Raw genomic sequence first — 18,101 nt, 5'->3', positions numbered from 1 at the left:
GAAGGTGCTGAAAATGTTCTAAAATTGACTGTAGTGATGGTTGCCCATATCTGTGAATATGCTAAAACCCATTGAATTTTATACTTTAAATGAGTGAATTTTATGGTATGTGAATTATATCTCAGTAAAGCTGTAAGGTTTTTTTTTTTAAGCTGTGGGAAAAAAAAGAAGGAAGATGAAAAAAAAGAATGAAGAGGGATTAGAAAGAATCTGAGAATCTGGGGTAGAAGGGAGGGGACAGAATCTCGATTTGGTAAAAATCATTGGTGACCCTCAATTGAGAAGAATGAGAGTAAAACCAGACTGCAGGGTGCAAATGGTGAGGAAGTAGAGATTTTTCAGTTCATTAACCATTATTTTTTAAAACAGGGAAATAGTATTCATTGTAGAAAGTCTGGATAGTTAACAAATCTTTAAGAATCTGCTATATACCAGGCATTTGGTCTAGATGTCGGGATGCAAGGATTAACATAATTCTTCTATTCATGAATAATTATAATTATAATTATTCATATGATTAAAGGAGCCCTGGTAGCACAGTGGTTAAGTGTTGGGCTTCTAATAACTAAAAGGTTGGCAGTTTGAATCCACCAGCTGCTCCTTGGAAACCCTATGGGACAGTTACCTGCTGTCCTATAGGGTCACTATAAGTCAGAATTGACTCCACGGCAATAGATTTTATTACTCAATTCCTTCATGCCTTCCCTCCTTCTCTGCTTCTATCCCATGATCCATTATTAAAATCACCCTCGTGAATGTATATTCAACAATCCTGTGACTTTTTCCCGCATTGTACTCCCCTAACTATAATGCTGGCTAAATTCATGTCTCCACCTATTCTCTGCTTTTATATGGGCACCTGAATATGGTGAGAAATACGCACACAAGCGCACCTCAGTTGGAGCCCTGGAGGTGCAGTGGTTAAGAGCTACGGCTGCTAACCAAAAGGTCGCCAGTTTGTATCCACCAGCTGCTGCTTGGAAACCCTATGGGGCAGTTCTACTCCCCTGTAGGGTCGCTCTGAGTTGGAACTGACTCCACGGGCCCCTAACAACAAACGACACCTCAAGTGGGCCTTTAATAATACCCAGCTGACTGTTTTCATTTCCACAATCCATTTGCTTTCCTACAGTTCTCCTTCCCCTTTTTAACTCTCCATAAAGAACTTGCCTCCTATTTCACTGAGAAAGTAGAAGCAGTTAGAAGAAAACTTCCTCATGCTTCTGTTGCCACAGGCTGTCAGCATATTGGCACCTGAATGTGAATACTCTCCTTTTCTCCTGTTCCAGTGGATGACTGTTCCTTCCTTGTCCTGGGTCAGCCTCTGTTTGTGGACTGGATCCTACAGCCATCCTCTAATCTATTCAAGGAGATCATTCTAGGAATTATCATGTCCTCTTTTTTATCTCTCTATGGAGCTATTAAGGAGCTCTGGTGGTGCTTGATTAAAGCGCTTGACTGCTAATCAAAGGTAGGCAGTTCGGATCCTCCACAGGAGAAAGATGTGGCAGTCTGCTTCTGTAAAGGTTTACAGCCTTCAAAACCCTATGAAGCAGTTCTACCTTGTCCTGTAAGGTCGCAGTGAGTTGGAATTGGCTAGATGGCTGTGGGTTTGGTTTGGTTCTTAGCCATTTCCATCAGCATACAAATATGCTGTACTATCTTCCGTTTTAAAATAAAAAGAAAATTCCCTAGATAAAAGCTATATGCCATCTAGTTGACTCAGATTTGTGGGAACCCCATTTGTGTCAGAGTAGAACTGTGCCTCATAGGGTTTTTGATGGCTCATTTTTTTGGGGAAGTAGACTGCCAGGCCTGTCTACTAAAGTGCCTCTGGGTAGACTTGAACCTCCAACCTTTGGTTAGTAGCTGAGCACTTAACCATTTTCACCACAGGAACTCCTCTTTCCAGATACTTTCCTATTTCTCTGCTCCCCTTTATAGTAATATTCCTCAAGGCAGTTATCCATAGGTGTTTCTACTTGCTCTTCATTTTCTCGAATCTATCCCAGTAAGACTTCAGTCCCAACCATTCCAGGAAACCACTTAATCAAGGTCACTTAGTGATATCCACTTTGCCAAGCCCAGTGATCATTTGACCCAGTTGATCATTTCCTCTTTGCTGAAATGCCTTCTTTAATCTGCCCAGAAGCAAAGATGAGAAGGCAGGAAGGGGTAGAAAAACTGGAGGAAAAGTAACAGGAACCCAGGTAGAAATGGAGAGAGTGCTGACACATTGAAGGGACCGTGACCAATGTCTTGGAACATTCTGCCTACAAATTGTTGAATGGGAAACTATTTTGCTCTGTAAACCGTCATCTGATGTACAAAAATAAATAAAAGATATGCTATAATTTGTCATATGCAAAAAAAAAGGCCTTCTTTATTAGCTTTTAGGATTGTTATTATAAGTTGTTATGAAGTTGATTCTGACCCATGATGATCCCATGTGTACAGAGTAGAACTGCTCCATAGGTTTTTCAAGGCTGTGACCTTTGGGAAACAGATTGCCAGGCCTGTCTTCTGAAGTGCCTCTGCGTGGGTTTGAACCACCAACATTTCAGCTAGTAGTTGAGCACTTAACTTTGTGTTACCCCGGGACTCCTGCTCCTAGGAGGCCACTCTCTTAGTCTCCTCTTACTTCGCTCCTTCTCGCTTTCCTTTGCTGTTTCTTCCTCATCTCCCTGACTTTGGCACACTCCAGGGTTTAGATCTCAGACTTCTGTTTTCCAACTATGCCGACCTTTCTAGGTGATCTCTGACTTTAAACATCCATCAGCTGACAACTCCTGAATTTATATCTCTAGCCCAGATCTCTCCCCTAAACTTTAGGCTGTTCAAGTAGACTGATGGATTTACATATCCTCTTGGATGTTGTAGGATAAAAAAGTCACAAGGTTTAGTAAAGCAAAAAGAAAGTTTTATTCGGCATATATTCAAAAAGGCAAAAACGGGAAATTGGACAAGCATGCTGCCGGAGCCATGTCTGCCCAAATCCAAGGAATATTACAGAACAGACAAAAGCGGGAAATGGACAAGCATGCTGCTAGAGCCATGTCTACCCAAGTCTAAGGATTACAGAATAAGCGAGAGTAGGAGAATGGACAAGCATGCTGCCACAGCCATGTCTGCCCAAGTACAAGGAAATACTACAGAATAGGCAAGAGTGGGAAGATAAACAAGCATGCTGCTAGAGCCATGTCTGCCTGGGTCCAAGGAAAATTGCAGAATAGGCAAAAGTGGGAAAACGGACAAACATGCTGCCATAGCATTGTCTGTTGGAGGAATGTTACAGAATGATCAGTATATATTAACATTAAGATTGGCTAGAAACGGCAATCCTACATTGAGAATTGTCTTTCTTAACAATCGTTGGTATATGTTTCAGTAATGACAGTCAAGAGGGTCTTCATTGGTCCAACAAATCTTCTATTCACTAAATGCTAATAGAAAAAGGTAAGAATGGGAAGTCTTTCTGTTCCGTTTGATTGGCTTATGTGAAAGGTTCCCTAAAATATATTTTCCAAGATTGTCCTAACTATTGTCTTTATACTTCAGGGCCCAGTTGATGTGTCCTTGTGAGTCCTTGTGGGTCCCTGGGAGTCCAGCTCCAGCTGGGTCACATTCTAGGACAAGGAATAATGGCTTCAATATTATCTACTAAATAATTGCCTCCTTTTGATTGGAGATTGGAGATAACACATCGATGATCAATATCTGGACTTAGTTGAGCTCCTAGCTGGCGGCCATGGCAGGCTCTTTAAAATCACAGTGTTGGTTTTCCTTGTGTGAGTCCTTGTGAGTCCAGCTCCAGCATTCTGTATGCTGAAGGACAGGGAGTAATGACTCCAATATTATTTCCTAAATGAGTGTTCAGTAGGCATCTCAAACTTCACACATCCAAGAAAACCAAAAATTTTCCTCTCCTTTAAGCATGTTGTTTTTATGTAGCCTTCTTCATTCTTCTAATTGCTCAAGACAGAAATATTGAAATCATCTTTATCTTGTGTATTTCTCTCACACCCATATCCAAGCCATCAGCAAGTCCTGTCAACTCACTCTTCAAAAGGGATTCCTATCCCTACCATTTCTCATTACCTCCACTACTACTACCCTGGTCCAAGATATCATCATCTCTTGTCTAGATTCTTGTAATAGTCTCCCAACTGATCTTCCCACTTCTAGCCCTGCCCACTCCCAGTAGACTTTTCTTGAAACAGCAGTCAGGGTGAGTCTTTAAAGCACATGACAAATTATGTCACTCTGCTCAAAATCCTCTTGTGCCTCCCCATCTCACTCAGTAAAAACCAAAGCCCTTACAATGGCCCTAGGCTACTACATGATCTGAACTTTTTTTACATCTCTCACTTTGTCTCCTATGACTCTCCCTCTTGCCCATTCCCAGCATCACTTGTCTCCTTGCTCCTTCTTAAACATGCCAAGCATGCCCCTACCTCAGGGCTTTGGTACTTGATGTTCCCTCTGCTTGGAAAATTTTCCCCAAATATCTGCTGTGCTAGCTCCCTCGCTCCCTTTAGAACGCTGCTTAAATGTCATGTGGCCAGAGGTTTTTCTTGTGCGACATATATAAAATAGTAATCCCTCTTACTCCCAGAACCATCTCTTACCTTTACTTTGCTTTATTTTCCCATAGAACTTATTAGGAAACCCTGGTGGTGTAGTGGTTAAGAACTATGGCTGCTAATCAAAATTTCGGCAGTTTGAATTCACCAGGCGCTCCTTAGAAACCCTATAGGGCAGTTCTGTCCTGTAGGGTCGCTCTGAGTCGGTGGCAGTGTTTTTTTTTTGTTGTTGTTGTTACTACCATTTAACGTATTTAATTGCTTATTTTTATGTTCTATCTCGAATTGAAATTCTTTTTGCTTCTTAGTAAACTGAAAGATGGAGATATATTCCTCATGTTGCTAAACTGGAAGCTCCTTGAGAGTGTGCACTCTGCCTGGCTTGTCTATTACCATATCCTCAGTGCCTATTACAGTTCCTGGCACATGGCAAATAGGCAATAAGTTTTTTTTTGACTGAATTAATGCCCTTTTAACTTTTTCTGGCAGAGAGACCAGCTTGCATTTATGTGAATGTGTGTGGGTATATATATTCATAGTAACTGCATATGATTAGGTGGTCGTTCTAATGTACGTTTTATAGGAATAGTCCATCATTCATATAAATACTGACCTCTAAGCTCTGTTTAATTTAAATCAATCCATAGGTTCAAACCCATTATATTTGATCTTTCACAAATTCTACTGCCTCATTTATCATGTATAATAGCATGGCTTAAAGAAATGCATAGGCATATCTCTTTTTTTTTTCATTAAGTTTGTATGCAGGAAGAGTCAAATGGGAATGGTGCAGTATTTTGCTATGATATAAGGAATCAATCTGCTGTGGTTTTAGATTATACCTTTTGGAATTTTAAAAACAGTATAATTTTAAGCTTTGGTTATAAATTATCTTTTAAGGGACCATTTGGATATGACTCAGTAAACAAAGGTGTTCTGAACTATTCAAGCATCAGATTACACACATCTAATATGCATGGCACTTCCAAAGCTATACTTTGTAAAATAGTTGAATGATATTTGAATCATCCACACGTTGTGATGGCCTAAATATGTGTTCATTTCTGAGAATTATAAGCAACCATAAAAGACAAAATAATGTAAGGTGCTAGATCAATTACTCAGTTATAAATCATTCAAGAAGCTTCATTATGTTTGGGCATTAACAATAAAACCTTGAGTGGGTTGGTGATTGTATAACAAATGTTTATCATCCCCCTTCATATAGAGATGGTTTCTGCTTCCCTATAAGGTCGTACTTCCACGTATCTTTAGGCCCTAAAGAAATTGTCTCTATCCTCCCCTGAAAAAATATTGATAGAATTTAAATTAGAAAATTCATCCGACAATAAGGAAAAGATTCAGTTTACTACTGTCTTAGTTATTTTTCTGAAGTGATTATTTATGCTAAATTTGTTGATACTGATTCTGTGAAACCAGGGTATTTTAAGGGCAAAAGAAATAATTTGGAAATAATATAAGACATGTATTTTATGCATATAATTATATATGCCTTTCACCTCAAGTAAAACTTGTTTTTTATGTGACACCAAGCTTTATCATCTCCATATGATACTTTATTAGAATTTTTTGGGAAAATATCTCCAGCTGATGTTTTCTTGTTCACAGGAAGGGAGGCAATAATAAGTTAATAAAGATCTATCATCGGGATGGTAAATATGGCTTTTCTGATCCTCTGACATTTAATTCTGTGGTGGAGCTCATTAACCACTATCATCATGAATCTCTTGCTCAGTACAATCCCAAACTTGATGTGAAGCTGATGTACCCAGTGTCCAGATACCAACAGGTATGATTACAGAAATTCTTGATAGCTACTGAGTAAGCCATTATTTAACATCATTTTAATTATAATTATAATCAAATCATCATTTGATTATAATTTACCAGGCTTTTCCATTTAAAAAAAAAAAAGAAATCTGGTAGTTTTATGTTTTGTACCCTAACAACTTACAATATTTTTTGGAACTTATGTTGTGGCTACCTTTCCTTAATAGCTTACTGCATGTATTTATTACCCTTATATAAAAATATTTCTGTTAACAACAAAATGACAAATAACCCATTCACAACATGGGCGAAGGACTTGAATAGACATTTCACCAAAGTGGACATTCAGATGACTACCAAACACATGAAAAGATGCTTAACATCACTAGCCATCCAAAACTAAAACCCGCTGCCGTCGAGTTGATTCTGACTCATAGCAACCCTATATAGGACAGAGTAGAATGGCCCCATAGGGTTTCTGAAGCTGTAAATCTTTATAGAAGCAGACTGCCACATCTGGTGGGTTTGAACCATCGAACTTCTGGTTAGCAGCCTAGTATTTTAACTACCGCACCACCAGGGCTCCTTCACTCGCCATCAGAGAGATGTAAATTGAAACCACAGTGAGATACCATTTCACTCCCACTAGGCTGGCTAAGATAAAAAAACGAAGCTAAACAAAATAGCAAATGTTCATGAAGACGTAGGGAAATTGGAACCCTTATCCATTGCTGGTGGGAATGCAAAATAGTACAACCATTGTGGAAAACAGTGTAGTGGCTCCTCAAAAAAAAAAAGTAAAAATAGAACTACCATGTGACCCAACAATTTCACTCCTTGAAAGCAGAGACTCAAACAGCGAGTTCATGGTAATACTACTAGCAATAGCCAAAAGGTGGAAACAACCTAAATGCCCATCATAGGATAAATGGATAAACAAAATGTGGTACATACATACAATGGAATACTACTCAGCTAATAGGAGAAATGAAATCTTGATAACCCATATAACTCATTGCTGTTGAGTTGATTCTGACTCATGGTGACCCTATAAGGACACAGTAGAACTACTAGATGAGGTTTCCAAGATTGTAAATCTGTAGGAAAACAGACTGCCACATCTTTCTCCTGTGGAGCACCTGGTGGTTTTGAATTGCCAACCTTTCGGTTAGCAGTTGAGTGCTTAACTGGTGCACTACCAGTGCTCCAAAGTCTTGATACATGCTACAATATAGATGGAGCTTGAAGACATTATGCTGAGTGAAGTAAGTCAATCACAAAAGGACAAATATTATATGTCCTCGCTTGTATAAAAGACAACAGGGAAATGTATAGAGACCAACGTTTATAGTGGTTACCAGGGGCCGGGGGGAGAGGTAAATGGGGGTGGTTAATACTGAGTTTCATTTTACAGTGATGGAGAAATCACACTGATGAAGGATAGGGTTGTACACCCAGTTATTGCAATTCCTGTCGATAAGTTGTACACCTATAAAAAGCTGAATTGGCAAAAGCTGTGTGACACGTGTATTTACAAGATCAACAACAAAAAAAAGTAGCTGCTGAGGCTGCTTATGTACAACCAAACACCTCATGGGATTTGGTTCCTTGGTTTGGAGGTTTAGGATCATGGTTTCATGGGACATCGCAGTTAACTGGCGGAATATTGTGTTTAGTGTTTCTGTTCTACCTCCTAGTTCCTTGTGTAGTGCCTGGGGTCTTAAAAGCTTGTAGGCAGTCATCCAAGACACAGAACTGGTCTTTATTTGCCTGGCACAACAGAGGAAGGGGAGTCAGGAATAGGAGTAAAAGGAATGTGTGGCTAATTGCCTCCATGAAGAACTGCCTCTTTTACCATGATACCAGAAGAACTGGATGCTTGTTTACCATTACTGAACATTTGCTCAAAGATTTTATGGACAAAATTCTGATCAAAAGGGGGGAAATGCAGAACAGAATTTCACATTTTGATGGACTCCAGACTTCTTGGAGCCATGGAGGCTATTTGAACTTCGGAAACTTGCTCTGAGATAATCTTTAAACTTTAACCTTAAACCAAAAATATCCCCTGAGGTCTTCTTTTAAACCAAATAATAGCTTAACTCGACTAGTAAAGAATGTCTGCCTTGAGCACTGTGCTCATTTAAGATTTCTCTATATGGGATCAAATTGACAACAGCAACTTGAAAGATTAAATGGGAAACTTAGGGGGCAGTGAGTTTATGTTAATGTGGGAGGAACAACTTGGAAAAGGAGGGTGAGAATGGTCGCACAACTTGAAGAATGTAATCTGCGTCGCTGAACCGTACATGTAGAAATTGTTGAATTGGTGTATGTTCTGTGTAATTCTAAACAACAACAAAAATGAAAGTATAAAAAATATATTTCTGTTTGTTTTCCATTTATACTTCATTTTTAATTTTTAAAATGTTGAACTATTTTGATGTGCTCCAAAGACTGATCTTAGGATTAACAAAAGGATTTAGTGCTTTTGCATGCTTGATATCACTACAGTGGCTTAAACTTCTATAGCAGAATTACAAACAATTTTAAAATAAATAGATGTAGAAAAATTCATGTCAGAATTAACATTCTCTACTTTTCTTGTTTATCTGTATAGGATCAGTTGGTAAAAGAAGATAACATTGATGCGGTAGGTAAAAAACTGCAAGAATATCACTCTCAGTATCAGGAAAAAAGTAAAGAGTATGACAGGCTGTATGAGGAATATACTAGGACATCCCAGGTTAGTATATTTTTGTTGTTTGGTCCATAAGTATGCAATGTTACAGTTATGTCATATTTCTGTAATTCACCAGATGATTTTTTAGCTGTCTTAAACCGTTTTTTTAGACTTGGATGCTATAAAATTTTTTGCCATTCAGAAATTGCTTTTTTTTATTGGTTAAAGATATATTTTATATTCGCCCTGGAGAAGGACAACATGCTTGGTAAAGTAGATGGTCATTGAAAAAGAGAAAGACCCTCAACGAGGTGGGTTGACACAGTGGCTACAACAATGGACTCAAGCATAACAGCGGTCATGAGTATGGTGCAGGAGCGGGCAGTGCCTCATTCTGTTGTACATAGACAGGGTCGCTGTGAGTCGGAACTGACTGGATGGCACCTAACAATAACAGCAGTATTAACTAGGATTAGGTTTCACTGCAAGCGACCAAAAATAACAATAACAAAGACTTCAGATGAAATTCATTTTTCTTTCATGCATATATATATATATATATATATATATATATAGGCAGGGTTGGGTGTTATGGCAACTGTAGTCATCAAGGCATAGGACTTAATACTTTGCTATCTGTAGAAGTTGGCTACTCCAGCATCAGCCATCACAACCATGTTCTAGTAAACAGAAAGAAAGAATGGGAAGGAGAAAGGAGTGTTTGCTGTTTTTAAAGGAGAACATACTGCTTCCACTTTCATCCCGTTGTCTAGAACTTAGTCACATGGTCACAGCTGCAGAGGAGGCTGGGAAATGTAGCCTTTATTTGGTCAGCTGTACCCAACTAATATTTGGAGGTTCTATTACTGAGAAATAAGGAATGAATAGAAATTGTGGGACCACTACTACAGTTCTTTTTAGATCATAAACCCTAATAATCACTGTATTTCTTTTATTGCATTTTTGATATACAGCAAAATTCTGAAGAATAATATGATTCTTTTTCTAGATCTCCATATTTCTATTCCTAATTTTATTCTTTTTAGTTAGACTTGGATTAATTTGCCCTAAGTTGTTACAGGGTATATAAAAGGTGCTGGGAATTTTGATGAAGGTATGTTATCTTCATTTGAAATCTTAGGGTTAGTAGTCACTTAAAAAAATATGTTTAACTGGGTTTCTCATGTAGTCTCTTTTTAAAAAAAATTATCGTACTTTAGGTGGAATTTTACAGTGCAAATTACTTTCTCATTTAAAAATCTATACACAAATTATTTCGTGACATTGGTTGCAATTCCTACAATGTGTCAGCACTCCCCCCCTTTCCGCCCCGGGTTCCCTGTTTCCATTTGTCCAGTGTTCCTGTCCCTTCCTGCCTTCTCATCTTTGGTTTTAGGCAGGTGTTGCCCATTTGGTCTCACAGGCTTGATTGAACAAAGAAGCACGTTCCTCATGTGTGTTATTGTTTGTTTTATAGGCCTGTCTAATCTCCGGCTGAACGGTAGACTTCAGTTCTGAGTTAGCAGGGTGTCTTAGCTCTCTAGTGCTGCTACAATAGAAATACCACAAGTGGATGGCTTTAACAAAGAAAAATTTATTCCCTCACAGTCTAGAAGGCTAGAAGTCTGAATCCAGGGTACCAGCTCCAGGGGAATGCTTTCTGTCTCTGTTGGCTCTGGAGGGAAGGTCCTTGTCATCAATCTTCCACTGTTGAGCAGCATGTCAGCACAGGGACCCCAGGTCAAAGGACACACTCTTCTCCCAGCTCCGTTTCTTGGTGGTATGAGGTCCTCCTGTCTCTCTTCTGGCTTCTCTCTTTTATATCTCAAAAGAGATTGGTTTATTCCCAAATCCAACTCTTCAGACAAGGGTTGGACTGGACTATGGGATAGAAAATGGTACTGGTGAAGAGTGAGCTTCTTGGATCAAGTAGACACACGAGACTATGTGGGCAGCTCCTGTCTGTACGGGAGATGAGAGGGCAGAGGGGGTCAGAAGCTGGCCGAATAGACACGAAAATAGAGAGTAGAGGGAAGGAGCGTGCTGTATTAGAGGGAGAGCAACTAGGAGTATATAGCAAGGTATATATAAGTTTTTGTATGAGAGAGTGACTTGGTTTGTAAACTTTCACTTAAAGCACAATAAGAAAAAATAGATTGGTTTAAGACACGATCTAATCTTGTAGATTGAGTCTTGCCTCATTAACATAACTTCTGATAATCCCACCTCGTTAACATCATAAAAAAAAAAAACAAAACCAAACCCAGTGCCGTCGAGTCGATTCCGACTCATAGCGACCCTATAGGACAGAGTAGAACTGCCCTCATAGAGTTTCCAAGGAGCGCCTGGCAGATTTGAACTGCCAACCCTTTGGTTAGCAGCTGTGGCACTTAACCAGTACGCCACCAGGGTTTCCGTTAACATCATAGGAGTAGGATTTACAACACATAGGAAAATCACATCAGATGACAAAATGGTGAACAGTCACACAATACTGGGAATCATATCCTAGCCAAGTTGACAGATATTTTTTGGGGTCACAATTCAATCCATCACACAGGGTGTCTTGAAACACAAGTTATTACTTTGGATATCAAATGATTTATGGAAACCTTAGACCATGTTGATTCTATTAAGTTCCAAGTGATTAAAAGGATAGGTGTCGTAGGTTTGGCATACTGTCACCCCACAGTGGTGCAACAGTAACTTGCTTGAATCCTTTTTAGTAGATAAAGATAGTGGATTTTTTTTATTATTTGTTTTCTATTTTATGGATTTCTGCCCTCATCTCTATGATTTTCTTTCAGTTAATTTGTTCTTCTTTTTCTAGTTTCTTAAGATGAAAACTTTGCTCATTGATTTTTAAGAATTTCTTATTTTCTAATATACACTTTCAGTATCGTTCAGTTTTAAATATTTTCTAATTTTGCTTGTGATTTCTAATTTGACTTATGTGTTCTTTTTTAGAATTATGTTGTTCAGTTTCTAAGTGTTGAGGCTTTTCCAGGTATTTTATTTCTATTTTAATTTTGTTGTAGTCAGAGAACATAATCTTTAAGGTTATAGTCTTTTGAAATTTATTGAGACTTATTTTATGATCAAGCATATATCTATCTTGGTAAACTTCCCATGTGCTTGACTAAGTATTCTGTACTTGTTAGGTACTAAAAAAAAAAAAAAAACAAACTCATTACCTTCGAGTCAATTCCGATTCATAGCGACTCTATAGGACAGAGCAGAACTGCCCCATAGGGTTTCCAATCCTGTAAATCTTTATGGAAGCAGACTGCCACATTTTTTTTTCCATAGAGCAGCTTGCGGGTTCAGACTGCCGATCTTTTGGTTAGCAGCGGAGCGCTTAACCACTGCGCCACCAGGGCTCAGTTAGGCATACCAAAAAAAATCCAAACCAAACCCAATGCCATCAAGTCAGTTCCTACTCATAGTGACCCTATTGGACAGGCTAGAACTGCCCCACAGGGTTTCCAGGGAGCAGCTGGTAGATTCAAACTGCCGAACTTTTGGTTAGCAGCCATAGCTCTTAACCACTGTACCACCAGGGCGCCCAGTTAGCTATAGTGTTCTAAAAATATTAGTTAGGTCAAGGTGGTTGATAATGTCATTCAGATCTTCTGTATCTTTAGTGATTTTTTTTTTTTTTTGCTAGTTGTTATTGAGAGGGAGTCTTAAAATTTCCAGTTATGATTATAGATTTGTCTATTTCTCCTTATGGTTTTGTCGGTTTTTGCCTTATGTATGTTGAAATTCTTCTGTGCTTACACATTCCAGGTAAGTTTACCCCTTTATCATGAAATATTCCTCTCTATATATTTGTAATCCTCCTTGTCTTTAAGTCTCCTTTGTCTGATACAGCCACACCAGCATTCATAAGCTTACTATTTGGGTGATATACCTTTTTCTGTCCTTTTACTTTCGATCTATTTGTGTCTTCATATTTAAAGTGCATCTCTTATGGACAGTATATAGTCTCAGTATATAGTTGGGTGTTGCTTTTAATACCCATCTTGACAATCTCTGCCTTTTAATTGGAGTGTGTAATCCATTTGTATTATAATTATTGATATGGTTGGGTTTATGATTACCATTTTGTTATTCGTTTTATCTATTGTTTCTCTGTAACACTTTCACTGTCTTTTTGGTCTGTCAAGTATTTTTATTACTCCATTTTAATTTCTCATTTGACTTTTTAGCTATACCTCTTTTTTTTTTTTTAAGGTAGTTACTCTAGGGATTACAGTTTGCATTCTTAATTTATCGTAGTTTATAGAGTTTGTATTGTACCACTTCATGTAAATTTAAGAACCTTGCAACTATATCATTCCATTCCCACCTCCTAATTGTTGTCATATATGTTACATCTACATATATTATCAACCCCACAATTCAGTATTAAAGTACATGCCTTAAACAGCCTCTTGTCTTTTTTTCTACATGTCAGTTTAGTGACATTGATTACATTCTTTGAGTTGTGCAGCCATTCTCACCCTCCTTTTCTGAGTTGTTGCTCCCTCATTAACATGAAGTCACTGCCTGCTAAACTTCTTATCTAATGTTTTTTTATTTTTTAATTGTGCGTTAGGTGCAAGTTTACAGCTAGTTAATTTCTCATTCAAAAATTTATACACATACTGTTTTGTGACATGGGTTACAGTCCCTACAACGTGACAACACACTCCCCTTTCCACCCTGGGTTTCCTTTGGCATTCGTCCAGTTCCTGTTTTTCCTGCCTTCTCATCTTAGTTTTGGATAGGCATTGTCTATTTGGTCTTGTATGTTTGGTTGAACTAAAAAGCACTGTCCTCGCGTGTGTTATTATTTGTTTTATAGGCCTGTCTAATCTTTGTCTGGAAAGTAGGCTTTGGAAGTGGTTTCAGTTCTGGGTTAGCAGAACGTCCAGGGGCCATAATCTCAGAGGTTCCTCCAGTCTCTGTCTGACTAGTAAGTCCAGTCTTTTTTCGTGAATTTGAATTATGTTTTACATGTTTCTCCCACTCTGTCTGGGACTCTCTGTTGTGATCCCTGGCAGAGCTTGGAGGTAGTAGTTGGGCACCAGCTAGTTCTTCTGGTCTCAGGCTGGTGGAGGCTGTAGTTCATGTGGCCATTTAGTCCTTGGGGCTAATGTTTTCCTTGTATCTTTGGTTTTCTTCGTTCTCCTTTGATCTGGATGGGATGTGACCAATAGATGTATCTTAGATGGCCACTCGCAAGCTTTTAAGACCCCAGATGCTACTCACCAACGTGGGATGTAGAACATTTTCTTTATGAACTGTGTTAGGCCAGTTGAACTAGATGTCCTCTGAGACTGTGGCTCTCAGCCCCTGGCCCCGCTGCTCAGTCCCTCAAAATGTTTGAATGTGTCTAAGAAGCTTCTTAGACATGTTATCAGGAGGGATCAGTCCCTGGAGAAAGACATCATGCTTGGTAAAGCAGAGGGTCAGTGAAAACATTTCCTTCTATTGTACATAGGGTTGCTGTGAGCCAGAGAAGACTCGATGGCACCTAGCAAAAGGAAACTTCTATGCTTTTGGTTTGGTTAAGTTCTGTTGACCGCCCCTGTATTGTGCACTGTCCTTTCTTTTACTGAAGTTGACACTTGTCTACTATCTAGTTAGTTGATTTCCCTTCCCCTTCCCTCCATACCCTTATAACCACCAAAGAATGCTTTTTTCTGTGTAAACCTTTCCTTGAGTTCTTATACTAGTGGTCTCATACAATATTTTTCCTTTTGTGATTGACTTATTTCACTCAGCATAATGCCCTCCAGATTTATCCATGTTTGTGAGATGTTTCATGGATTCATCATCGTTCTTTAACGTTACATAGTATTCCATTGTGTGTATGTAATTTGTTTATCCATTCATCTGTTGGTGAGCAGTTAGGTTGTTCCCATCTTTTTGCTGTTGTGATTAATACTGCAGTGAACATGGGTGTGCATATGTCTGTTCCTGTTATAGGTCTGATTTCTCTAGGATATGTTCCTAGGAATGAGATTGCTAGATTTCTATTTCTAGCTTTTTAAGGAAGCTCCATATTGTTCTCCAAAGTGGTTGTACTATTTTACATTCCCTCCAGCAGTACATGTTGTTGTTGTTAGGTGCCATTGAGTTGTGACTCATAGCGACCCTATATACAACAGAATGAAAAACTGCCTAGTCCTGCGCCATCCTCGCAATTGTTACTATGCTTGAACCCATTGTTGCAGCCACTGTGTCAGTCCATCTCGTTGAGAGCCTTTCTCTTTTTCAGTGACCCTCTACTTTACAAGGCGTGATGTCCTTCTCCAGGGACTGATCCCTCCTGATAACATGTCCAAAGTATTTGAGATGTTGCCTTGCTATTCTTGCTTCTAATGAGTGTTCTGGTTGTACTTCTTCCAAGACAGATTTGTTTGTTCTTTTGGCAGTCCATGGTTGTCTTAGTCATCTAGTGCTGTTATAACAGAAATACCACAAGTGGATGGCTTCAACAAAGAGAAATACATTTTCTCACAGTAAAGTAGGCTAAAACTCCACAAATTCAGGGTGTCAGCTCCAGGGGAAGGCTTCTCTCTCTGTCAGCTCTGGAGGAAGGTCCTTGTCCTCAATCTTCCACTGGTCGAGGAGCTTCTCAGGCTTAGGGACCCCGCTTCCAAAGGATGCGCTTTGCTCCTTTCTTGGTTCTGCTTTCTTGGTGGTATGAGGTCCCCAACTCTCTGCTTACCTCCCTTTCCTTTTATCTCTTGAGAGATAAAAGGTGGTGCAGGCCACACCCTCAGGGAAACTCCCTTTGCTTTGGACCAGGGAGGTGACTTGGGTAAGGGTGGTGTTACAATCCCACGCTAATCTTCTTTAATATAAAATTACGATCACAAAGTGGAAGACAACCACAAAATACTGGGAAGCATGGCCTAACAATGTTAATACACACATTTTTGGGGGGACATGATTCAATCTATAACAATGGTATATTCTTTATGTTTCTCCAGCACCACAGTTCGAGGGCATCAATTCTTCTTCCGTCTTTCTTATTCATTGTTTAGTTTTCGCATGCGTATGATGCGGTTGAAAACACCACGGCTTGGGTCATGTGCAGCATAGTCCTTAAGGTGACATCCTTGCTTTTTAACACTTTAAAGAGTCTCTTCCAGCGATTTGCCCAATGCAGTGCATCTTTTGCCTTCTTGACTGCTACTTCCATGGGTGTTGGTTGTAGATCCAAGGAAAATGAAATCCTTGACAACCTCAATCTCCTCTCCGTTTATCATGATGTTGCTTATTGGTCCAATTGTGAAGATTTTTGTTTTCTTTATGTTGTGGTGTAATCTATACTGAAGGCTGTGGTCTTTGATCTTCATCAATAAGTGCTTCAAGTCCTCCTCACTTTCAGCAAGAAAGGTGTGTCATCTGCATTACACAGGTTGTTAATGAGCCATCCTCCAATTCTGAGAACCCATTCTTCTTCATATGGTCCAGCTTCTGAGATTATTGGCTCAGCATACAGATTGAATAGGTATGGTGAAAGGATACAACCCTAATGCACACCTTCCTGACTTTAGACCATGCAGTATCCCCGTGTTCTAGAATTCTCATTCTCCACAATGTTATCCGTAATTTGTTATGATCTACACAGTTGAAGCCTGAGCATAGTCAATAAAACACAGGTAAACATCTTTCTGGTATTCTCTCCTTTCACCTGGGATCCATCTGACATCAGCAATGATATCCCTGGTTCCACAACCTCTTCTAAATCCAGCTTGAATTCCTGGCAGTTCCCTGTCAATATACTGCTGCAGCCACTTTTGGATGATCTTCAGCAAAATTTTGCTTGCATGTGTTATTGGTGATATTGTTCGATAATTTCCGCATTGGTTGGAACACCTTTCTTGGGAATAGGCATAAATACGTATCTCTTCCAGTCAGTTGGCCAGGTAGCTGTCTTCCAAATTTCTTGGCGTAGATGAGTGAGCACTTCCAGTTTTGCATCCGTTTGTTGAAACATCTCAATTGGTATTCTGTCAGTTCCCGGAGCCTTGTTTTTCGCCAGTGCCTTCAGTGCAGCTTGGACTTCTTCCTTCAGTACCATCAGTTCCTGATCATATGTTACCTCCTAAAATGGTTGAATGTCGACCCATTCTTTTTTGTATATTGACTCGCTGTATTCCTTCCATCTTCTTTTGATGCTTCCTGCATTGTTTAATATTTTCCCTGTAGAATCCTTCACTATTGCAACTTGAGGCTTGAATTCTTTTGTTCAGTTCTTTCAGCTTGAGAAATGCTTAGTGTGTTCTTCCCTTTTGGTTTTCCATCTAGAGGTCTTTGCACATGTCATTATAATACTTTGTCTTCTCGAGCTATCCTTAGAAATCTTCTATTCACCTCTTTTACTTCCATTTTTTCCTTCTGCTTTAGCTACTCGACATTCAAGAGCAAGTTTCAGAGTCTCTTCTGGCATGCGTTTAAGTCTTTTCTTTCTTTTCTGTCTTTTTAATGACCTCTTGCTTTCTTCATGTAGGATGTCTGTGGTGTCATTCCATAACTCGTCTGGTTTTCTGTTGTTAGTGTTCAGTGTGTCAAATCTGTTCTTCAGATGGTCTCTAAATTCAGGTGGGATATACTCAAGGCTGTACTTTGGCTCTTGAGAACTTGTTCTGATTTTCTTCAGTTTCAGTTTGAACTTGCGTATGAGTAATTGACGGTCTGATCTGCATTCGGCCCCCTGGCCTTGTTCTGACTGATGATACTGAGCTTTTCCATCATCTCTTTCCACAGATACAGTCAACTTGATTCAGTGTATTCCATCTGGTGAGGTCCATGTATATAGGTGCCGTTTATGTTGGTCAGAAATGGTATTTGCAATGTTGGTGAAAAAAGGTATTTGCAATGAAGAAATTGTTGGTCTTGCAAAATTCAATCACACGACCTCTGGCACCATTTCTGTCACCGAGGCCATATTTTCCAACTACTGATCCTCCTCTTTTGTTTTCAACTTTCGAATTCCTGTCAGCAGTAATTACCAATGCATACTGATTGCATGTTTGATCAAT

The 18,101-nt window shown here is 39.2% G+C and overlaps 1 protein-coding gene across 2 annotated transcripts in view; it reads left to right on the top strand.

The window, feature by feature from the left end:
- The window catches only part of PIK3R3 (phosphoinositide-3-kinase regulatory subunit 3), a 170,750-nt gene that overhangs the window by 88,274 nt on the left and 64,375 nt on the right, over positions 1 to 18,101 (top strand). For both annotated transcript variants that reach the window (XM_049879176.1, XM_049879175.1), the window contains exons 4-5: positions 6,213 to 6,393; positions 8,995 to 9,120. In XM_049879176.1, the coding sequence (XP_049735133.1) occupies positions 6,213 to 6,393; positions 8,995 to 9,120 (307 nt within the window). The remainder of the gene's footprint in view (positions 1 to 6,212; positions 6,394 to 8,994; positions 9,121 to 18,101) is intronic.

The sequence above is a fragment of the Elephas maximus genome, chromosome 3, assembly GCF_024166365.1.
Source record: "Elephas maximus indicus isolate mEleMax1 chromosome 3, mEleMax1 primary haplotype, whole genome shotgun sequence".
Lineage (NCBI taxonomy): Eukaryota > Metazoa > Chordata > Mammalia > Proboscidea > Elephantidae > Elephas > Elephas maximus.
Note: the sequence above shows the minus strand (reverse complement) of the source record. Positions and strands in the feature narration are given on the sequence as shown.